General features: G+C 44.6%; 1 protein-coding gene across 2 annotated transcripts in view; it reads left to right on the top strand.

Moving 5' to 3' along the window:
• The window catches only part of LOC115107162 (ATP-binding cassette sub-family C member 3-like), an 83,936-nt gene that overhangs the window by 18,900 nt on the left and 41,019 nt on the right, over positions 1 to 24,017 (top strand). For both annotated transcript variants that reach the window (XM_065007842.1, XM_065007841.1), the window contains exons 2-8: positions 971 to 1,147; positions 6,360 to 6,485; positions 8,039 to 8,170; positions 9,592 to 9,717; positions 10,035 to 10,096; positions 10,375 to 10,506; positions 17,697 to 17,936. In XM_065007842.1, coding sequence (XP_064863914.1) covers positions 971 to 1,147; positions 6,360 to 6,485; positions 8,039 to 8,170; positions 9,592 to 9,717; positions 10,035 to 10,096; positions 10,375 to 10,506; positions 17,697 to 17,936 — 995 coding nt within the window. The remainder of the gene's footprint in view (positions 1 to 970; positions 1,148 to 6,359; positions 6,486 to 8,038; positions 8,171 to 9,591; positions 9,718 to 10,034; positions 10,097 to 10,374; positions 10,507 to 17,696; positions 17,937 to 24,017) is intronic.

Below are 24,017 nucleotides of genomic sequence, written 5' to 3'. Positions count from 1 at the left end.
TACAGGACTATCTCTACCTACGTAATGAGTAAAGTAGCAACCGTGGAAGTCTACAGGACTATCTCTATCTACGTAATGAGTAAAGTAGCAACCATGGAAGTCTACAGGACTATCTCTACGTAATGAGTAAAGTAGCAACCATGGAAGTCTACAGGACTATCTCTCTACGTAATGAGTAAAGTAGCAACCGTGGAAGTCTACAGGACTATCTCTACGTAATGAGTAAAGTAGCAACCGTGGAAGTCTACAGGACTATCTCTACCTACGTAATGAGTAAAGTAGCAACCGTGGAAGTCTACAGGACTATCTCTACCTACGTAATGAGTAAAGTAGCAACCATGGAAGTCTACAGGACTATCTCTACGTAATGTAAAGTAGCAAGTAGCAATCTATCTACGTAATGAGTAAAGTAGAAGTCTACAGGACTATCTCTACGTAATGAGTAAAGTAGCAACCGTGGAAGTCTACAGGACTATCTCTACGTAATGAGTAAAGTAGCAACCGTGGAAGTCTACAGGACTATCTCTACGTAATGAGTAAAGTAGCAACCGTGGAAGTCTACAGGACTATCTCTACGTAATGAGTAAAGTAGCAACTGTGGAAGTTGTAATGAGAGAGAGAGGATTTTTACGTCTGCGTGCATGTGTCCCTCCTCTCGGCTCTTGAGCCAGCTGATGTCATGCAACATTCCACACGGTTAAACATGACCTTAAGCCAGGGGTCAAGACAGGAGAAAAGTGGATTGACTACTGATAATATGGTGATCTGGGAGGTCAAACAAGACCTGGTTAAGGTCTTCATGACACCCTATTCCATAGGCTCGTACAGTGCTCTACTTCCGGCCATATTGTCCCCATAGGTTCTGACTATAGGGTCATTCAGATTGGCCCCACTGGATATTTGTTTGATGATTTGTCCACTTACAAGGTATTGGTCTCATCCCATTGGTCGCCATCTTATTTGATTCCAGGTAGCCAATCAGACGCTCCACACAGACAGCCCAGACCTTCCGGAGTGTTTCCAGCTGTCAGTGCTGTCATGGCTGCCTTGTGTGTACCTGTGGCTGGCTTGCCCCCCCTACATCTTCTACCTCCAGAGGAACAACATGGGTTACATCATGATGTCCGTCCTCAACAGAGTCAAAACGGTTAGGGACCACACCACACACTCTCTCTCTCTCTCTCTCTCTCTGTCACACCACACACTGGGCTGCTGTCTTCATCTCTCTCTCTCTCTCTCTCTCTCTCTCACACCACACACTGGGCTGCTGTCTTCATCTCTCTCTCTCTCTCTCTCACACCACACACTGGGCTGCTGTCTTCATCTCTCTCTCTCTCTCTCTCTCTCTCTCTCTCTCTCTCTCTCTCTGTCACACCACACACTGGGCTGCTGTCTTCATCTCTCTCTCTCTCTCTCTCTCACACCACAAACTGGGCTGCTGTCTTCATCTCACACCACACACTGGGCTCTGTCTCTCTCTCTCTCTCACTCACACCACTGGGCTCTCTCTCACCACACACTGGGCTCTCTCCATCTCTCTCTCTCTCACACCACAAACTGGGCTGCTGTCTTCATCTCTCTCTCTCTCTCTCTCTCACACCACACACTGGGCTGCTGTCTTCATCTCTCTCTCTCTCTCTCCCACACACTGGGCTGCTGTCTCATCTCTCTCTCTCTCTCTCACCACACACTGGGCTGCTGTCTCATCTCTCTCTCTCTCTCACCACACACTGGGCTGCTGTCTTCACTCTCACCACACACTGGGCTCTGTCTCTGGGCTCTGTCTTCATCTCTCTCTCTCACCACACACTGGGCTCTGTCTCTCTCTCTCTCTCTCTCACACCACACACTGGGCTGCTGTCTCTCTCTCTCTTCACCACACACTCTCTCTCATCTCTCTCTCTCTCTCTCACCACACACTGGGCTGCTGTCTCCATCTCTCTCTCTCTCTCTCTCACACCACACACTGGGCTGCTGTCTCCATCTCTCTCTCTCTCTCTCACACCACACACTGGGCTGCTGTCTCCATCTCTCTCTCTCTCTCTCACCACACACTGGGCTGCTGTCTCCATCTCTCTCTCTCTCTCTCTCTCTCTCACACCACACACTGGGCTGTCTCCATCTCTCTGTCTTCATCTCTCTCTCTCTCTCTCTCACCACACACTGGGCTGCTGTCTTCATCTCTCTCTCTCTCTCTCTCTCTCTCTCTCTCTCTCTCACACCACACACTGGGCTGCTGTCTTCATCTCTCTCTCTCTCTCTCTCTCTCTCCCACCACAAACTGGGCTGCTGTCTTCATCTCTCTCTCTCTCTCTCTCTCTCTCTCTCTCTCTCTCACACCACACACTGGGCTGCTGTCTCCATCTCTCTCTCTCTCTCACACCACAAACTGGGCTGCTGTCTTCTCTCTCTCTCTCTCTCTCTCTCTCACCACACACTGGGCTGCTGTCTCCATCTTCTCTCTCTCTCTCACTGGCTGCTCTCTCTCTCACACCACACACTGGGCTGCTGTCTTCATCTCTCTCTCTCACCCACACACTGGGCTCTCTCTCTCTCTCTCTCTCACACCACACACTGGGCTGCTGTCTTCATCTCTCTTCTCTCTCTCTCTCTCTCTCACCACACACTGGGCTGCTGTCTCCATCTCTCTCTCTCTCTCTCTCACACCACACACTGGGCTGCTGTCTCCATCTCTCTCTCTCTCTCACCACACACTGGGCTGCTGTCTTCATCTCTCTCTCTCTCTCACCACACACTGGGCTCTGTCTCTCTCTCTCTCACTCACACCACACACTGGGCTGCTGTCTTCTCTCTCTCTCTCTCACCACACACTGGGCTGCTGTCTCCATCATCTCTCTCTCTCTCTCTCTCTCTCACCACACACTGGGCTGCTGTCTTCATCTCTCTCTCTCTCTCACTGGGCTGCTGTCTCATCTCTCTCTCTCTCACACACACTGGGCTGCTGTCTTCATCTCTCTCTCTCTCTCACCACACACTGGGCTGCTGTCTTCATCTCTCTCTCTCTCACACCACACACTGGGCTGCTGTCTTCATCTCTCTCTCTCTCACACCACACACTGGGCTGCTGTCTCCATCTCTCTGTCTCTCTCACACCACACACTGGGCTGCTGTCTTCATCTCTCTCTCTCTCTCTCTCTCTCTCTCACACCACACACTGGGCTGCTGTCTCCATCTCTCTGTCTCTCTCTCTCACCACACACTGGGCTGCTGTCTCCATCTCTCTGTCTCTCTCTCACCACACACTGGGCTGCTGTCTCCATATCTCTGTCTCTCTCTCTCACCACACACTGGGCTGCTGTCTCCATCTCTCTCTCTCTCTCTCACCACACACTGGGGCTGTCTTCATCTCTCTCTCTCTTCTGTCTCCATCTGGGCTCTGTCTCTCTCTCTCACCACACACTGGGCTGCTGTCTCCATCTCTCTGTCTCTCTCTCTCACCACACACTGGGCTGCTGTCTCCATCTCTCTGTCTCTCTCTCTCACCACACACTGGGCTGCTGTCTCCATCTCTCTCTCTCTCTCTCTCACCACACACTGGGCTGCTGTCTCCATCTCTGTCTCTCTCTCTCACCACACACTGGGCTGCTGTCTCCATATCTCTGTCTCTCTCTCTCACCACGCACTGGGCTGCTGTCTCCATATCTCTGTCTCTCTCTCTCACCACGCACTGGGCTGCTGTCTCCATATCTCTGTCTCTCTCTCTCACCACACACTGGGCTGCTGTCTCCATCTCTCTGTCTCTCTCTCTCACCACACACTGGGCTTCTGTCTCCATCGCTCTGTCTCTCTCTCTCACCACACACTGGGCTGCTGTCTCCATCTCACTGGGCTCTGTCTCTCTCTCACCACACACTGGGCTGCTGCTCTCCATCTCTCTGTCTCTCTCTCTCACCACACACTGGGCTGCTGTCTCCATGGGCTCTCTGTCTCTCTCTCTCTCTCCACACACTGGGCTGCTGTCTCCATCTCTCTGTCTCTCTCTCTCACCACACACTGGGCTGCTGTCTCCATATCTCTGTCTCTCTCTCTCACCACACACTGGGCTGCTGTCTCCATCTCTCTGTCTCTCTCTCTCACCACACACTGGGCTGCTGTCTCCATCTCTCTGTCTCTCTCTCTCACCACACACTGGGCTGCTGTCTCCATCTCTCTCTCTCTCTCTCTCACCACACACTGGGCTGCTGTCTCCATCTCTCTGTCTCTCTCTCTCACCACACACTGGGCTGCTGTCTCCATATCTCTGTCTCTCTCTCTCACCACACACTGGGCTGCTGTCTCCATCTCTCTTTCTCTCTCTCTCACCACACACTGGGCTGCTGTCTCACACCACACATCTCTCTCTCTCTCTCTCACCACACACTGGGCTGCTGTCTTCATCTCTCTCTCTCTCTCACCACACACTCTCTCTCTCTCTCTCACCACACACTGGGCTGCTGGGCTGTCTTCACTCTCTGTCTCTCTCTCTCACCACACACTGGGCTGCTGTCTTCATCTCTCTCTCTCTCTCTCTCACCACACACTGGGCTGCTGTCTCCATCTCTCTGTCTCTCTCTCTCTCTCACCACACACTGGGCTGCTGTCTCCACTGGGCTCTGTCTCTATCTCTCTCTCTCTCACCACACACTGGGCTGCTGTCTCCATCTCTCTCTCTCTCTCTCTCACCACACACTGGGCTGCTGTCTCCATCTCTGTCTCTCTCTCTCACCACACACTGGGCTGCTGTCTCCATATCTCTGTCTCTCTCTCTCACCACACACTGGGCTGCTGTCTCCATCTCTCTGTCTCTCTCTCTCACCACACACTGGGCTGCTGTCTCCATATCTCTGTCTCTCTCTCTCACCACACACTGGGCTGCTGTCTCCATCTCTCTTTCTCTCTCTCACCACACACTGGGCTGCTGTCTCCTCCTCTCACCACACACTGGGCTGCTGTCTCCATCTCTCTGTCTCTCTCTCTCACCACACACTGGGCTGCTGTCTCCATATCTCTGTCTCTCTCTCTCACCACACACTGGGCTGCTGTCTCCATCTCTCTTTCTCTCTCTCTCACCACACACTGGGCTGCTGTCTCCATCTCTCTCTCTTTTTTTTTCTCCCCCCAGGACATAGACATATCTGATATGTGCAGAAAGTTTAAATTCTTGTTATTCTAACTGCACTGTCCAATTTACAGTATCTATTACAGTGAAATAATACCATGCTTTTGTTTGAGGAAAGTGCACAGTTATGAACTTAGAATGTATTAATAAACCAATTAGGCACATTTGGGCAGACTTGATACAACATTTTGAACAGAAATGCAATGGTTCATTGAATCCGTCGAACTTTGCACATATACTGGCAAAAATATAAATTGCATCTAACCTGGAATCATACATTATGGCTTTTCTCTTGCATTTCATAGATGATCTTTTACCAGATTTAATGTTATATTCTCCTACATTAATTTCACATTTCCACAAACTTCAAAGTGTTTCCTTTCAAATGGTATCAAGAATATGCATATCCTTGCTTCAGGTCCTGAGCTACAGGCAGCTAGATTTGGGTATGTCATTTTAGGCTAAAAAAAGGTTCCAATCCTTAAGAGGCTTTAGTTGATGCACAATAAGGGAATAGTGGAAATGTTTATCAGACAGGCTAATGACCAGTACTGGGAAACGGACCAGACATGCATGGTTGTCTCTCTGTTTGTCTCGGTCTCCTCAATCTCTCCTTCTCTTTCTGTTTCTCTGTCTCCTTCTCTTTCTGTTTCTCTTTCTGTTTCTCTGTCTCCTTCTCTTTCTGTTTCTCTGTCTCCTTCTCTTTCTGTTTCTCTGTCTCCTTCTCTTTCTGTTTCTCTGTCTCCTTCTCTTTCTGTTTCTCTGTCTCCTTCTCTTTCTGTTTCTCTGTCTCCTTCTCTTTCTGTTTCTCTGTCTCCTTCTCTTTCTGTTTCTCTGTCTCCTTCTCTTTCTGTTTCTCTGTCTCCTTCTCTTTCTGTTTCTCTGTCTCCTTCTCTTTCTGTTTCTCTGTCTCCTTCTCTTTCTGTTTCTCTGTCTGTTTCTCTGTCTGTTTCTCTTTCTTTTTCTTTCTGTTTCTCTGTCTCCTTCTCTTTCTGTCTCCGTCTCCATCTCTCTCTCTGTCTTTCTCGATGCAATCCTGTTTGGAGATTAATTTCCTGTGTCGTGCCCATATTATATTAGTTAGGCAATAGTGGAAATGTTTATCAGACAGGCTAATGACCAGTACTGGGAAACAGACCAGACATACATACAAGCTTGTTCAGACACTTTAGATGTGTTTTGAATAAATGCATCCTGGGTCTCTGGGTCTCTGTCTTTCTATCTCCCTCTCCTCCTCTAGGTATTTGCGTTGCTGTTGTGGATCGTGTGTTGGGCAGATCTCTTCGGCACCTTCCATGAGCTGCATCAGGGGGACACACGGCCGCCCATCTACTTCGTTACCCCACTGGTGGTCGGCGTTACCATGGTACGCAACCAACAGGACGTGGCGTTGTAAACAGACAGTACAGCATTCAACTCAGTTCCTGGAAAAAATACCTTATTTTTGGGATCTTGTTGCTTAGGGACAGTTCAACATTTACTGGGGTGGTCCAAAATAGGGGAGGGTTGTCAAATGTATATTTATTTGTGTTTTTAAAAATTTTATTGGTCACAGAAGGGTAGTATGTTTCTATTGGTCACAGGGGAAGGGTAGTGTGTTTCTATTGGGCAAAGGGGGAGGGTAGTTTACTATATCATTTCTTCCATCCTAGCCACATTTCGTAATCTGCTTGCATGCACCTCCTCTATATCAAGGTGTTGTGGTACTTCCCTAATGGACTCCTCTACCAATCTAGCTTTTACTATACCACAGGCCAATATAGTCTACCAGTCTGTTCTATCCTGCCCTCTATCCACCATTCATAGTGGTAGGTGGATAGTTTGTCCAGATCTGCTATAGGCTAACTAGCATACACATGTTTCAATATGAACCACTCAAATAGGAATAGCTGATAGGCAGCTGAGATGAAAGAACAGTGAGACACGAGGCTCAAGAAGCTCCAATACGAGCTGCTATTCCTCGCGCACCTAAAACCTAACGCTTCAAAACCATGATATCGAAGTGCCCAAAAGTCGGTAAGCTTTGCTTATTGGTTGTGTTGTGGTATTTGGGAGGGTAGTCCCCAAAGAAACCTGTTGGTGTTACATTTGGTGCCTATAGTATATTTTATATAATTATAAATATAGAATCAAAATGTTGAACGTCTGATTTCCTCCTAGCTGATCATTGTCTGCACCAGGCTCTGATCGTAGTGTAATGAAACGTGCAGGGAGAGGGAGCTCGTCTGTGGTGGTCGGCGAACCCTCAACCTTCTGGCCAGTGGCCCTGCATGGTACCGACTGCCACAAAAGCAATGCAGGAGTTTATAAACACAGGCTCACTTACAGTTATTGTTATTTGTGGCCTTAAACATTATTTTTGAGTTAATTCTATGAGGGCGGGAGGTTGTGCGTGAGGTGGATGCATGTTTACGTAACTTGTCATAGTCAATCCATCATGTATGTGTCGTTATGTTGGTTCACAATGGTTTCTCTCTCTCTGTCTCTGTCTCTGTCTCTGTCTCTCTCTCTCTCTCTCTCTGTCTCTCTCTGTCTCTCTCTCTCTCTCTGTCTCTCTCTGTCTCTCTCTCTCTCTGTCTCTCTCTCTCTCTCTCTCTGTCTCTCTCTCTGTCTCTCTCTCTCTCTCTCTCTCTCTCTCTCTCCTCTCTCTCTGTCTCTCTCTCTCTCTCTCTCTCTCTCTCTGTCTCTCTCTCTCTCTCTGTCTCTCTCTCTCTGTCTCTCTCTCTCTCTGTCTCTCTCTCTCTGTCTCTCTCTCTCTCTCTCTCTCTCTCTCTCTCTCTCTCTCTCTCTCTCATACCCTATGCTTAAGTGAGCGAAGGAGAGAGCACTGAGATGATCCTTAAATGCCCTTTTGTGTTTCTGTGCTTATCTAAATCTAAATCGTGTTAACTCAACCCCTCCATCTCCTCTCTGCCTCAGTTGCTAGCTACGTTTCTGATCCAGTTTGAGAGGTTGAGAGGGGTCCAGTCTTCAGGGATTCTCTTTATATTCTGGTTCCTGTCGGTGCTGTGTGCCATCGTGCCTTTCCGCTCCAAGATCCTACAGGCCAAGGTGAGATCAAGGTTCCCCCTTTTTACTTTCTGATGTCTCTATCTGCCTCCAGCTCTCTCCTTCATCCCTTGCCTCTCTCAAAAGGTGCCCCCCCCCCCCCTCCTCCATCATTCTCTCCCTCTCCTCCCTCCTTTCCTAGCTAAAGAACTTACGGTTGGGTTTAGGCAGGGATGTTGTTTTGGGGGTTTAGGCAGGGGCGTTGTTTTGGGGGTTTAGGCAGGGACGTTGTTTTGGGGGTTTAGGCAGGGATGTTGTTTTGGGGGTTTAGGCAGGGACGTTGTTTTGGGGTTTAGGCAGGGACGTTGTTTTGGGGTTTAGGCAGGGACGTTGTTTTGGGGGTTAGGCAGGGACTTTGTTTTGGGGGTTAGGCAGGGACTTTGTTTTGGGGGTTTAAGCAGGGACTTTGTTTGGGGGTTTAAGCAGGGACTTTGTTTTGGGGGTTTAAGCAGGGGCGTTGTTTTGGGGGTTTAAGCAGGGACTTTGTTTTGGGGGTTAGGCAGGGACTTTGTTTTGGGGGTTTAAGCAGGGACTTTGTTTTGGGGGTTTAAGCAGGGGCGTTGTTTTGGGGGTTTAAGCGGGGACTTTGTTTTGGGGGTTTAAGCAGGGACTTTGTTTTGGGGGTTAGGCAGGGATGAGGATGTGCGAGGGAGAGAGACTGTTCTCTCTACTACCGCATGGCAAGTGGTACCGGTGCGCCAAGTCTAGGACAAAAAGGCTTCTCAACAGTTTTTTTTTTTTTACCCCCAAGCCATAAGACTCCTGAACAGGTAACCGAATGGTTACCAGGATTATTTGCATTGTGTGCCTCCCCCAACCCCTCTTTTACCCTGCTGCTACTCTCTGTTTATCATATTTGCATAGTCACTTAGTCATTCATGTACATACTACCTCATTTGGGCCGACCAACCAGTGCTCCCACACATTGGCTAACCGGGCTATCTGCATTGTGTCCCACCACCCGCCAACCCCTCTTTTTACGCTACTGCTATTCTCTGTTCATCATATAAGCATAGTCACTTTAACCATACCTACATGTACATACTACCTCAATCAGCCTGACAGTGTCTGTATACAGCCTTGCTACTGTTATTCTCAAATGTCTTTTTACTGTTTTATTTCTTTACTTACCTACACACACACACACACACACACACACACATTCCTTTTTTGCACTATTGGTTAGAACTTGTAAGTAAGCATTTCACTGTAAGGTCTACTACACCTGTTGTATTCGGCGCACGTGACAAATAAACTTTGATTTGCGTCTCAGATCTCCAAAACTTGTCTGGAACAGACAAATCGGGGCCACGATCATGTTCACCCAGCTTTAGTGTCCCGTCAAACTCCTTTTAAGAAATGGCTTTCATGACACGATGTCCTCCAACGGGTCAATCAAGTATTTCTCCTGTGTTGTGTTTCAGAGTGAGATTCCAGACAAGCTGCGTTTCATCACCTTCTATGTCTACTTCAGTCTGGTTGTATCACAGCTGATCCTCTGTTGCTTCAATGAGAAACCCCCCCTTTTCTCCAATGTCGACACAGACCCCGTGAGTCTCACACACACACACACACACACACACATGTTTGTTTTACTTTCCTCGTGGGCACCAAACAATTGATTCCCATTCAAAATTAAATTGTTCCTAACCTTAACCCCAAATCCCTAACCTTAACTCCTAACCCGTAACCCTAACCCGTGATCCTAAAATAGCCTTTTTCTTTGTGGTGACTGGTGATATGTCCTCACTTGTCTGAATATTTTCTTGTTTTACTATTCTTGTGAGGACTTCTGGTCCCCACAACGATAGTAAAAACACACACACACACTGTGGCCTATCTTCTTACTCTGTTATTTTCTCCTCAGAATCCTTGTCCTCAATCGACTGCTGGCTTCCTCTCCACAATGACCTTCTGGTGGTTCACTAGGTAAAACCATTTCCCCCCCACACACACACACACACACACACACATATAACAAGTATGTCCCGTTCATCATCATTGTGTCTGTCCTATATATTTGTATGGCTTGTAGCTACTTCATATTATTATTATTATTATTATTATTATTCAATTAATCGGTACATTTGATCAATAATTAATAGAACTGCAAACAGCAGTCTTCTCTCTGTGCAATGGTTTCCATGGATACTGATAAAGTATCCCTCTCTTTACAAAGTTTCACGTTGTGTCTCTCCCTGTCCCAGCATGGCGATCAAAGGCTATAAGAACCCTCTGGAAGCCAAAGACCTGTGGTCACTGAACAAGAGGGACAGCTCAGAGGAGGTTGTCCCCAAGCTGCTGAGAGAGTGGGACCTGGAGCAGATCAAGGCTCACAGGTAGGGAGGGAGGGAGAGAGGTAGGGAGGGAGGGACCTGGAGCAGATCAAGGCTCACAGGGAGGGAGGGAGGGAGGGAGGGAGGGACCTGGAGCAGATCAAAGCTCACAGGTAGGGGGGGGGGAGGGAGGGAGAGAGGGGAGAGAGGGAGAGAGGGAGAGAGGGAGGGACCTGGAGCAGATCAAAGCTCACAGGTAGGGGGAGGGAGGGAGGGAGGGAGGGAGAGAGAGGGAGGGAGGGAGGGAGAGGGAGGGACCTGGAGCAGATCAAAGCTCACAGGTAGGGGGGAGGGAGGGGGAGGGAGGGAGAGAGGTAGGAGAGGGAGGGAGGGAGGGAGGGACCTGGAGCAGATCAAAGCTCACAGGTAGGTAGGGAGGGAGGGAGGGAGAGAGAGAGGTAGGGACCTGGAGCAGATCAAGGCTGACAGGTAGGGAGGGAGGGACCTGGAGCAGATCAAGGCTCACAGGTAGGTAGGGAGGGAGGGAGGGAGGGAGGAGAGAGAGAGGTAGGGACCTGGAGCAGATCAAGGCTGACAGGTAGGGAGGGAGGGACCTGGAGCAGATCAAGGCTCACAGGTAGGTAGGGAGGGAGGGACCTGGAGCAGATCAAGGCTCACAGGTAGGTAGGGAGGGAGGGACCTGGAGCAGATCAAGGCTCACAGGTAGGTAGGGAGGGAGGGACCTGGAGCAGATCAAGGCTCACAGGTAGGTAGGGAGGGAGGGACCTGGAGCAGATCAAGGCTCACAGGTAGGTAGGGAGGGAGGGACCTGGAGCAGATCAAGGCTCACAGGTAGGTAGGGAGGGAGGGACCTGGAGCAGATCAAGGCTCACAGGTAGGTAGGGAGGGAGGGACCTGGAGCAGATCAAGGCTCACAGGTAGGGAGGGAGGGAGAGAGGGAGGGAGACAGACAAATCTTATTGGTCACATACACATGGTTAGTAGATGTTATTGTGAGTGTAGCAAAATGCTTGCTCTTCTAGATCCGACAGTGCAGCAGTATCTAACAGGTAATATCTAACAATTCCACAACAAAACCTAATATCTAACACATTCCACAACACAACCTAATATCTAACACATTCCACAACACAAACTAATACACACAGTCTACTATAGGAATGTGATGAGAATATATAAGTATAAAATATATGGATGAGCAGTGACAGAGAGGCTAAGATGTAATAGTATAGAATAGATAGTGGAGGATACAGTATACAGTATATACACACGAGATGAGTAATGTGAGAAATGTAAACATTCATTAAAGTGGCATTATTAAAGTGACTAGTGTTCCATTTATTAAAGTGGCCAATGATATCAAGTCTGTATATAGGCAGCCGACCTCTCTGTGCTAGTGATGGCTGTTTGAAGATGTCGTTCCCATAGCAACGATTAAAACAGTCCCAAACCAGAAACCGTGTATTGATGGCAGCATTCGCGTGAAACTGAAAGCGCGAACCACTGCTTTTAACCAGGGCAAGGTGACCGAATACAAACAGTGTAGCTATTCCCTCCACAAGGCAATCAAACAAGCTAAGCGTCAGTATAGGGACAAAGTAGAGTCGCAATTCAACGGCTCAGACACGAGAGGTATGTGGCAGGGTCTACAGTCAATCACGGATTACAAAAAGAAAACCAGCCCAGTCACGGACCAGGATGTCTTGCTCCCAGGCAGACTAAATAACTTTTTTGCCCGCTTTGAGGACAATACAGTGCCACTGACACGGCCCGCAACCAAAACATGCGGACTCTCCTTCACTGCAGCCGACGTGAGTAAAACATTTAAACGTGTCAACCCTCGCAAGGCTGCAGGCCCAGACAGCATCCCCAGCCGCGCCCTCAGAGCATGCGCAGACCAGCTGGCTGGTGTGTTTACGGACATATTCAATCAATCCTTATCCCAGTCTGCTGTTCCCACATGCTTCAAGAGGGCCACCATTGTTCCTGTTCCCAAGAAAGCTAAGGTAACTGAGCTAAACGACTACCGCCCCGTAGCACTCACTTCCGTCATCATGAAGTGCTTTGAGAGACTAGTCAAGGACCATATCTCCTCCACCCTACCTGACACCCTAGACAGGCCAAGGCTTGGAGGGAGAGTGGGGGAGAGAGAGGGAGGCAAGGGATGTAGGGTGGAACAGAGGGTCGGAGACAGGAATGTGGAGCAGGCCAAGGCTTGGAGGGAGAGTGGGGGAGAGAGAGGGAGGCAAGGGATGTAGGGTGGAACAGAGGGAGGGAGACAGGAATGTGGAGCAGGCCAAGGCTTGGAGGGAGAGTGGGGGAGAGAGAGGGAGGCAAGGGATGTAGGGTGGAACAGAGGGAGGGAGACAGGAATGTGGAGCAGACCAAGGCTTGGAGGGAGAGTGGGGGAGAGAGAGGGAGGCAAGGGATGTAGGGTGGAACAGAGGGAGGGAGACAGGAATGTGGAGCAGGCCAAGGCTTGGAGGGGAGAGTGGGGGAGAGAGAGGGAGGCAAGGGATGTAGGGTGGAACAGAGGGAGGGAGACAAGAATGTGGAGCAGACCAAGGCTCACAGGGAGGGAGAGATTAACGTCAACATGAACATTGGGTATACCATTGCTCAATTTCCTTAGTCTTTCCTGGAACACATTCTATTTGGTGACGCTTATCTCAAAGGAGTCCAATTATTTCACTACTTCTAGGTACAAAGAAAAGAGAAACCTGCAAATTCCAATAACATTTTTTAATTAGTAATTCTCTTACTGTTTAAAAATCACTTCCCTTCTTTCCTTATTTTCCTTTTAACAACAATATTGACCCAGTAGTATGAATGTGTAGAGAATGGTTTCTCATGTTTAAGGTTACACAGCCTAAGTCAACAGTAGTTTCCCTTTTCAACTCGTTCCCAGAACAGTTGAGAGATGTGGTGATTTGTTTTTATGACCTCTGAGTACTGGAGTGTACGTGTGCGAGCATGATAGAAACCACTGCAGTGTGCAGCACCTTTTTGTTAGGATAGAAACCACTGCAGTGTGCAGCACCTTTTTGTTAGGATAGAAACCCCTGCAGTGTGCAGCACCTTTTTGTTAGGATAGAAACCCCTGCAGTGTGCAGCACCTTTTTGTTAGGATAGAAACCCCTGCAGTGTGCAGCACCTTTTTGTTAGGATAGAAACCACTGCAGTGAGCAGCACCTTTTGTTGGGATAGAAACCACTGCAGTGTGCAGCACCTTTTTGTTAGGATAGAAACCCCTGCAGTGTGCAGCACCTTTTTGTTAGGATAGAAACCCCTGCAGTGTGCAGCACCTTTTTGTTAGGATAGAAACCACTGCAGTGAGCAGCACCTTTTGTTGGGATAGAAACCATTGCAGTGAGCAGCACCTTTTGTTAGGATAGAAACCACTGCAGTGTCCAGCACCTTTTTGTTAGGATAGAAACCACTGCAGTGTCCAGCACCTTGTGTTAGGATAGAAACCACTGCAGTGAGCAGCACCTTTTGTTAGGATAGAAACCACTGCAGTGTGCAGCACCTTTTGAGCATTTAATATGATGAGTCAGTGTCTTTTCATCTCCGGTCTTGGTTGGAAAACACAATAGGAGAGAGAAGTCACCCAGTTTGCAAAATTACGTTGAAAAGACGTCTTTTGTAAGTATTTTCCAGACATTGATATCACGTCCATTTTAAATGAAAAGGTGAAAATACGTATTTTTCCGGACTTTATTTTTCGATCATTGATTCTATGACCAAATTTTCTCCAGCTATGACAATGTGACTAAGCAAGGCAACACTATGTGACTAAGCAAGGCAGTACAATGTGACTAAGCAAGGCAGCACAATGTGACTAAGCAAGGCAGCACAATGTGACTAAGCAAGGCAGCACAATGTGACTAAGCAAGGCAGCACAATGTGACTAAGCAAGGCAGCACAATGTGACTAAGCAAGGCAGCACAATGTGACTAAGCAAGGCAGCACAATGTGACTAAGCAAGGCAGCACAATGTGACTAAGCAAGGCAGCACAATGTGACTAAGCAAGGCAGCACAATGTGACTAAGCAAGGCAGCACAATGTGACTAAGCAAGGCAGCACAATGTGACTAAGCAAGGCAGCACAATGTGACTAAGCAAGGCAGCACTATGTGACTAAGTGACTAAGCAAGGCAGCACAATGTGACTAAGCAAGGCAGCACTATGTGACAAATATTTCAAATTTATGCATTACATAGTTCTGTCATCTAGCACGTTCCCACCTATAAATAGTCTTTTTCAACATTTTGTTACATTACAGCTTTATTCTAAAATTGATTAAATACATTTTTTCCTCAATCTGCACACAATACCACATAATGACAAAGCAAAAAAAAGTTATCAATTTTTGCAAATGTATAAAAAGAACTGAAATATCACATTTACATAAGTATTGAGACCCTGTACTCGGTACATTGTTGAAGCACCTTTGGCAGTGATTACAGCCTCGAGTCTTCTTGGGTATGATGTTACAAGCTTTGAACACCTGTATTTGGGGAGTTTCTCCCATTCTTCTCAGATCCTCTCAAGCTCTGTCAGGTTGGATTGGGAGTGTTGCTGCACAGCTATTTTCAAGTCTGGGCTCTGGCTGGGCCACTCAAGGGCATTCAGAGACTTGTCCCAAAGCCACTTCTCTGTTGTCTTTGCTGTGTACGTCATCATTGTCCTGTTGGAAGGTTTACCTTCGCCCCCTGGTTCCAAGCTTCTTCCATTTCAGAATGATGGAGGCCACTGTGTTCTTGGGGGTCCTTCAATTCTGCAGAAATGTTTTGCCTCGACACAATCATGTCTCGGGCCTCTACGGACAATTCCTTCTACCTCGTGGCTTGGTTTTTAGCTCTGACATTCACTGTCAACTGTTTGTTCTTATATAGACAGGTGTGTGCCTTTCCAAATCATGTCCAATCAATTGAATTTACCACAGGTGGATTCCAATGAAGTTGAGGAAACATCTCAAGGAAGGTCAATGTGAACAGGATCCACCTGAGCTAAATCTCGGGACTCATTGCAAAGTGTCTGAATACATATGTAAATATGTTTTTTTATTTGTTTTATAAATTTGAAAACATTTCTAAACCTGTTTTTGCTTTGTCAATATGGAGTATTGTGTGTAAATTAATGAGTAAAAATAATTTAATACATTTTACAATTAAAGCGTAACAAAATGTTGAAAAAGTTGAGGGTGTCTGAATACTTTCCAAATGCACTGTATCTGCGCTTTTGGATTGACAATAATTTCACGTTTAAAAAAACATACAGATGAGCTAGTTGACACTCTGGTTCCTCTAGGGCAGTTTAGGACTTTAATGTTGAGTTCATTTAATGGGGTTGAATGTAAATCATTTTTATTTTTGGTGTTTTGAAGATGTGTTGATTCTGTAATTTTGTAGTTAATTTTGAATTTGTTGTATCATTGTCCTAAGGACACCATTGTAAATGAGACCCTGATCTCATTGGGGTCCCCTGAATAAATAAAAGTTAACAAAAATACAAAAATGGGGTAAATCTAGGCCCTTAAAATAAGGCCTTATGCATTTAAATATATTTTTTTATGATAAAATATTCTCTTAGGATTTCACATGGTGAAGTCCATAGGACTGAAAATGGATGAATTCAACAACCCTATCTGTCACTAACAAATACAGCCATGGATGGTAACTTTACAATTTGCTAGAAAGGCAGGGCACTCTGGGAAATATTTTAATAAGGCTTTACACTAAGCAGTATGTTAATTGAACACTGTTCTAGTGTCTGTATGGGTCCACAGACCAATCCATTTTATTATTATTTTTTACACTGGAGAATTTGCTCTGTAGGGAGAGCACGGCACATGACTGGGCCAAGCTAGAACAGAGCAGTTCGCAGTTCGCAATCCATACTGACCAACTTCAAACTGACAGCCAATCGCTGTCTGATGTGGTGCCGTGCTTTCTCAAACTTGAGGCACACTTGCAGTCAACTACTGTTGCAAAACAGTTGGCACATGTCCTCCTGAAGTCACTGTGTGAGCACTTCGCATGCATACTGAATCCTCTGGCAGCCAACTTTGATCCAACCCCTGCAGCAGCTTGCCTGATGGATCCAAGTGTGTCTCTGACACTTTGCTCAACAGAGCCACTGATGAGGGAAGCAGAATCTTTTGTACGGAGAGTACAAATATGGAGCATTTTCCCATAATGCATCATAATTTACAGTATGCTGTAGTAAACCTTTCTTCTTTCCCTTCCTTCCCTTCTTTTTCTTTCTTTCTTTCCTTCTCTTTCTTTCTTTCTTTCTTTCTTTTTTTCTTTCTCCTTCCTTCCTTCCTCCCTTCCTTTTTTCCCTTCCTTCCTTCCTTCCTTCCTTCCTTCCTTCCTTCCTTCCTTCCTTCCTTCCTTCCTTCCTTCCTTCCTTCCTTCCTTCCTTCCTTCCTTCCTTCCTTCTTCCCTTTTTTCCCTTCCCTTCCCTTCCTTTCCTTCCTTTCCTTTCTTCCTTCCTTCCTTCCTTCCTTCCTTCCTTCCTTCCTTCCTTCCTTCCTTCCTTCTTCCCTTCCTTTTTTCCCTTCCCTTCCTTCCTTCTTTCCTTTCCCTTCCTTCCTTCCTTCTTCCCTTCCTTTTTTCCCTTCGCTTCCCTTCCTTCCTTCTTTCCTTTCCCTTCCTTCCTTCCTTCCTTCCTTCTTCCCTTCCTTTTTTCCCTTCCTTCCTTCTTTCCTTTCCCTTCCTTCTTTCCTTCTTCCCTTCCTTTTTTCCCTTTCCTTCCTTCCTTCCTTCCTTCTTCCCTTCCTTTTTTCCCTTCCCTTCCCTTCCCTTCCCTTCCTTCTTTCCTTTCCCTTCCTTCTTTCCTTTCCCTTCCTTGTTTCTCTTTCCTTCCTTCTTTCCCTTCCTTTCCCTTCCCTTCCCTTCCCTTCCTTCTTTCTCTTTCCTTCCTCCCTTCTTTCCCTTAATGTATTTATTTTCAGTTTCCCTGCCAAGTTCTGTCTGGTTTGACCTTCAGTAAACAGAAGGACCAGTGAAGTAATATGAAGGAGAGGCCTAAGCTTGTAATTGGGGGTGTGAAGGAGGGTTGTGTTTCATTGATTAATCCTCTATTGAAATCTAACCCTCCACATTCAGATCTCTGGGAGAAAATCACACAAACATATACAATATATCTGCTAACTTCAAGGAAAATGTTGAATTTGATGAATGCTTCTTCTACTGGAAACTCATTTCCCTCCATTTTCTCCACAGTGCTGAGGACCGGTCCACCCAGGCTCTGTACTCCAAGCCTCCGCCAGCGGGAGAGTCCAACCACGTAGGGGGGGAGAACAGTCCTGAAGAGGTGGAGGTGTTGCTGTCCAAAAAGAAAACCCCCAAGAAGCCCTCCTTCCTCCGCTCCCTCATCAAGGCTTTTGGACCCTACTTCCTCATCGGATCTGCCTTTAAACTCCTACAGGACCTCATCACCTTCGTCAACCCACAGCTCCTCAGGTAAGTAGAGCACCACGAAGCATTATAACCCCTTATGAAGCTTTTTGAAGCCTATATGTCAAGATGAACACGCTGAACCTGGGCCTGAATACAATTTGAAGTTCTGAGTAAAGATAAAGATCTGTGAGATATTTTAATATAACTGCTGTAGTTCCTCTTTCAGACCCATCATAGCAGCATCTGTTTCCATGTAGCTTTACAGGGTGACAGGACAGCATTGTTCCTCTCACTAACCACAGTGATTCCAAGTACCTGGACAGTATTTACCTATGTGGTTTATGGAAGGAAATTATCTACCTAACAATCTATCATGGTCTCTCGTTTTCTCAAAAAAAATTAAAGTTTTGCATGGTGTTCGTCTTTCGTTCTTATGGTCTTATTTGTATGTTATGCAAAGCCAACGTGTAGGTGTCTTCCCGCTATCATGACTGGGTGTGTATTTGAATGACTGCTGATGATAAACATAAACCCCCTCTGTGTCGTAAAGAGGGGTTTATTAATGATTTATTTCCTGGAGAGAAGAGACAGTGATAGGTTGTTAGGTAGATCGTATCTTTCCTTAAACCACATGGGTGTCATGGTGGTTAGCTCGTAATGGAAAAACTGCACCTTCCGTTGCTTGTTTTATGTCCTTCGTTCCAGGGCTTTGCCCTTCGCTCATTGTACTTACAGATCACATATTATTTCTATGTATTCAGTATGTTATGCTGCAAGACATTTTCTTAACAGTAATAATACATTAACCATTTACTGCCATTTGATCTCGCTCTCTCTCACTAGTTTATTGATCTCTCTCTCTCACTAGTTTATTGATCTCTCTCTCTCACTAGTTTATTGATCTCTCTCTCTCACTAGTTTATTGATCTCGCTCTCTCTCACTAGTTTATTGATCTCTCTCTCTCACTAGTTTATTGATCTCACTAGTTTATTGATCTCTCTCACTAGTTTATTGATCTCTCTCTCTCTCTAGTTTATTGATCTCTCTCTCTCACTAGTTTATTGATCTCTCTCTCTCTCACTAGTTTATTGATCTCTCTCTCTCACTAGTTTATTGATCTCTCTCTCTCACTAGTTTATTGATCTCTCTCTCTCACTAGTTTATTGATCTCTCTCTCTCACTAGTTTATTGATCTCTCTCTCTCTCTAGTTTATTGATCTCTCTCTCTCACTAGTTTATTGATCTCTCTCTCTCTCTCACTAGTTTATTGATCTCTCTCTCTCACTAGTTTATTGATCTCTCTCTCTCTCTCTCTCACTAGTTTATTGATCTCTCTCTCTCTCACTAGTTTATTGATCTCTCTCTCTCACTAGTTTATTGATCTCTCTCTCTCACTAGTTTATTGATCTCTCTCTCTCACTAGTTTATTGATCTCTCTCTCTCAGTCTAGTTTATTGATCTCTCTCTCTCTCACTAGTTTATTGATCTCTCTCTCTCTCTCTCTCTCTCTCACTAGTTTATTGATCTCTCTCTCTCACTAGTTTATTCTCTCTCTCTCTCTCACTAGTTTATTGATCTCTCTCTCTCACTAGTTTATTGATCTCTCTCTCTCACTAGTTTAGTTTATTGATCTCTCTCTCTCACTCTCTCTCTCTCTCACTAGTTTATTGATCTCTAGTTTATTGCTCTCTCTCACTAGTTTATTGATCTCTCTCTCTCACTAGTTTATTGATCTCGCTCTCTCTCACTAGTTTATTGATCTCTCTCTCTCTCACTAGTTTATTGATCTCGCTCTCTCTCACTAGTTTATTGATCTCGCTCTCTCTCACTAGTTTATTGATCTCGCTCTCTCTCACTAGTTTATTGATCTCGCTCTCTCTCACTAGTTTATTGATCTCGCTCTCTCTCACTAGTTTATTGATCTCTCTCTCTCACTAGTTTATTGATCTCTCTCTCTCTCTCACTAGTTTATTGATCTCGCTCTCTCTCACTAGTTTATTGATCTCGCTCTCTCTCACTAGTTTATTGATCTCGCTCTCTCTCACTAGTTTATTGATCTCTCTCTCTCACTAGTTTATTGATCTCTCTCTCTCACTAGTTTATTGATCTCTCTCTCTCACTAGTTTATTGATCTCTCTCTCTCTCTCACTAGTTTATTGATCGCTCTCTCTCACTAGTTTATTGATCTCTCTCTCACTAGTTTATTGATCTCTCTCTCTCTCACTAGTTTATTGATCTCTCTCTCTCTCTCTCTCTCTCTCTCACTAGTTTATTGATCTCTCTCTCTCACTAGTTTATTGATCTCTCTCTCACTAGTTTATTGATCTCTCTCTCACTAGTTTATTGATCTCTCTCTCTCACTAGTTTATTGATCTCTCTCTCTCACTAGTTTATTGATCTCTCTCTCTCACTAGTTTATTGATCTCTCTCTCTCACTAGTTTATTGATCTCTCTCTCACTAGTTTATTGATCGCTCTCTCTCACTAGTTTATTGATCTCTCTCTCTCACTAGTTTATTGATCTCTCTCTCTAGTTTATTGATCTCTCTCTCTCTCACTAGTTTATTGATCTCTCTCTCTCACTGAGTTTATTGATCTCGATCTCTCTCTCTAGTTTATTGATCTCTCTCTCTCTAGTTTATTCACTAGTTTATTGATCTCTCTCTCTCACTAGTTTATTGATCTCTCTCTCTCTAGTTTATTGATCTCTCTCTCTCTCTCTCACTAGTATTATTGATCTCTCTCTCTCTCTCACTAGTTTATTGATCTCTCTCTCTCTCACTAGTTTATTGATCTCTCTCTCTCACTAGTTTATTGATCTCGCTCTCTCACTAGTTTATTGATCTCTCTCTCTCACTAGTTTATTGATCGCTCTCTCTCACTAGTTTATTGATCTCTCTCTCTCACTAGTTTATTGATCTCTCTCTCTCACTAGTTTATTGATCTCTCTCTCTCTAGTTTATTGATCTCTCTCTCTCACTAGTTTATTGATCTCTCTCTCTCTCACTAGTTTATTGATCTCTCTCTCTCTCACTAGTTTATTGATCTCTCTCTCTCTCTAGTTTATTGATCTCTCTCTCTCACTAGTTTATTGATCTCTCTCTCTCTAGTTTATTGATCTCTCTCTCTCACTAGTGTATTGATCTCTCTCTCTCTCTCTCTCACTAGTTTATTGATCTCTCTCTCTCTCACTAGTTTATTGATCTCTAGTTTATTGCTCTCTCTCACTAGTTTATTGATCTCTCTCTCTCTCTCTCTCTCTAGTTTATTGACTAGTTTATTGATCTCTCTCTCTCTCACTAGTTTATTGATCTCTCTCTCTCTCACTAGTTTATTGATCTCTCTCTCTCACTAGTTTATTGATCTCTCTCTCTCTCTAGTTTATTGATCTCTCTCTCTCACTAGTTTATTGATCTCTCTCTCTCTCACTAGTTTATTGATCTCTCTCTCACTAGTTTATTGATCTCTCTCTCTCTCTCTCTCTCACTAGTTTATTGATCTCTCTCTCTCTCTCACTAGTTTATTGATCTCTCTCTCTCACTAGTTTATTGATCTCTCTCTCACTAGTTTATTCTCTCTCTCTCTCACTAGTTTATTGATCTCTCTCTCTCTCACTAGTTTATTGATCTCTCTCTCACTCTCTCTCTCTCACTAGTTTATTGATCTCTCTCTCTCACTAGTTTATTGATCTCTCTCTCTCACTAGTTTATTGATCTCTCTCTCTCTCACTAGTTTTTATCACTGTTTATTGATCTCTCTCTCTCACTAGTTTAGTTTACTAGTTTTGATCTCTCTCTCTCACTAGTTTATTGATCTCTCTCTCTCTCTCTCTCACTAGTTTATTGATCTCGCTCTCTCTCACTAGTTTATTGATCTCTCTCTCTCACTAGTTTATTGATCTCTCTCTCTCACTAGTTTATTGATCTCTCTCTCTCTCACTAGTTTATTGATCTCTCTCTCTCTCACTAGTTTATTGATCTCTAGTTTATTGATCTCTCTCTCTCTCACTAGTTTATTGATCTCTCTCTCTCTCTCACTAGTTTATTGATCTCTCTCTCTCTCACTAGTTTATTGATCTCTCTCTCTCACTAGTTTATTGATCTCTCTCTCTCTCACTAGTTTATTGATCTCTCTCTCTCTCTCACTAGTTTATTGATCTCTCTCTCTCTCTCTCACTAGTTTATTGATCTCTCTCTCTCTCTCTCACTAGTTTATTGATCTCTCTCTCACTAGTTTATTGATCTCTCTCTCTCTCACTAGTTTATTGATCTCTCTCTCTCACTAGTTTATTGATCTCTCTCTCTCTCACTAGTTTAGTTTATTGATCTCTCTCTCTCTCTCTCTCTCTCACTAGTTTATTGATCTCTCTCTCTCTCAGTTTAGTTTATTGATCTCTCTCTCTCACTAGTTTATTGATTCTCTCTCTCTCACTAGTTTATTGATCTCTCTCTCTCACTAGTTTATTGATCTCTCTCTCTCACTAGTTTATTGATCTCTCTCTCTCTCTCACTAGTTTATTGATCTCTCTCTCTCTCACTAGTTTATTGATCTCTCTCTCTCACTAGTTTATTGATCTCTCTCTCTCACTAGTTTATTGATCTCTCTCTCTCACTAGTTTATTGATCTCTCTCTCTCACTAGTTTATTGATCTCTCTCTCTCTCACTAGTTTATTGATCTCTCTCTCTCTCACTAGTTTTATTCTCTCTCTCTCTCTCTCACTAGTTTATTGATCTCTCTCTCTCTCACTAGTTTATTGATCTCTCTCTCTCACTAGTTTATTGATCTCTCTCTCTCACTAGTTTATTGATCTCTCTCTCTCTCACTAGTTTATTGATCTCTCTCTCTCACTAGTTTAGTTTATTGATCTCTCTCTCTCACTAGTTTATTGATCTCTCTCTCTCACTAGTTTATTGATCTCTCTCTCTATTGATCTCTCTCTCACTAGTTTATTGATCTCTCTCTCTCACTAGTTTATTGATCTCTCTCTCTCACTAGTTTATTGATCTCTCTCTCTCTCACTAGTTTATTGATCTCTCTCTCTCACTAGTTTATTGATCTCTCTCTCTCACTAGTTTATTGATCTCTCTCTCACTAGTTTATTGATCTCTCTCTCTCTCTCACTAGTTTATTGATCTCTCTCTCTCACTAGTTTATTGATCTCTCTCTCTCACTAGTTTATTGTTTATTGATCTCTCTCTCACTAGTTTATTGATCTCTCTCTCTCACTAGTTTATTGATCTCTCTCTCTCTCTAGTTTATTGATCTCTCTCTCTCACTAGTTTATTGATCTCTCTCTCTCACTAGTTTATTGATCTCTCTCTCTCTCACTAGTTTATTGATCTCTCTCTCTCTCACTAGTTTATTGATCTCTCTCTCTCACTAGTTTATTGATCTCTAGTTTATTGATCTCTCTCTCTCTCACTAGTTTATTGATCTCTCTCTCTCTCTCTAGTTTATTGATCTCTCTCTCTCACTAGTTTATTGATCTCTCTCTCTCTCTCTCTCACTAGTTTATTGATCTCTCTCTCTCTCACTAGTTTATTGATCTCTCTCTCTCTCACTAGTTTATTGATCTCTCTCTCTCTCACTAGTTTATTGATCTCTCTCTCTCACTAGTTTATTGATCTCTCTCTCTAGTTTATTGATCTCTCTCTCTCACTAGTTTATTGATCTCTCTCTCTCTCTCACTAGTTTATTGATCTCTCTCTCTCACTAGTTTATTGATCTCTCTCTCTCACTAGTTTATTGATCTCTCTCTCACTAGTTTATTGATCTCTAGTTTATTGATCTCTCTCTCACTAGTTTATTGATCTCTCTCTCTCTCACTAGTTTATTGATCTCTCTCTCTCACTAGTTTATTGATCTCGCTCTCTCTCACTAGTTTATTGATCTCTCTCTCTCACTAGTTTATTGATCTCTCTCTCTCTCACTAGTTTATTGATCTCTCTCTCTCTCACTAGTTTATTGATCTCTCTCTCTAGTTTATTGATCTCTCTCTCTCTCACTAGTTTATTGATCTCTCTCTCTCTCACTAGTTTATTGATCTCTCTCTCTCTCACTAGTTTATTGATCTCTCTCTCTCTCACTAGTTTATTGATCTCTCTCTCTCTCACTAGTTTATTGATCTCTCTCTCTCTCACTAG

The sequence above is a fragment of the Oncorhynchus nerka genome, linkage group LG23 (genome assembly GCF_034236695.1).
Source record: "Oncorhynchus nerka isolate Pitt River linkage group LG23, Oner_Uvic_2.0, whole genome shotgun sequence".
In the NCBI taxonomy this organism is placed as follows: Eukaryota; Metazoa; Chordata; class Actinopteri; order Salmoniformes; family Salmonidae; genus Oncorhynchus; species Oncorhynchus nerka.
Note: the sequence above shows the minus strand (reverse complement) of the source record. Positions and strands in the feature narration are given on the sequence as shown.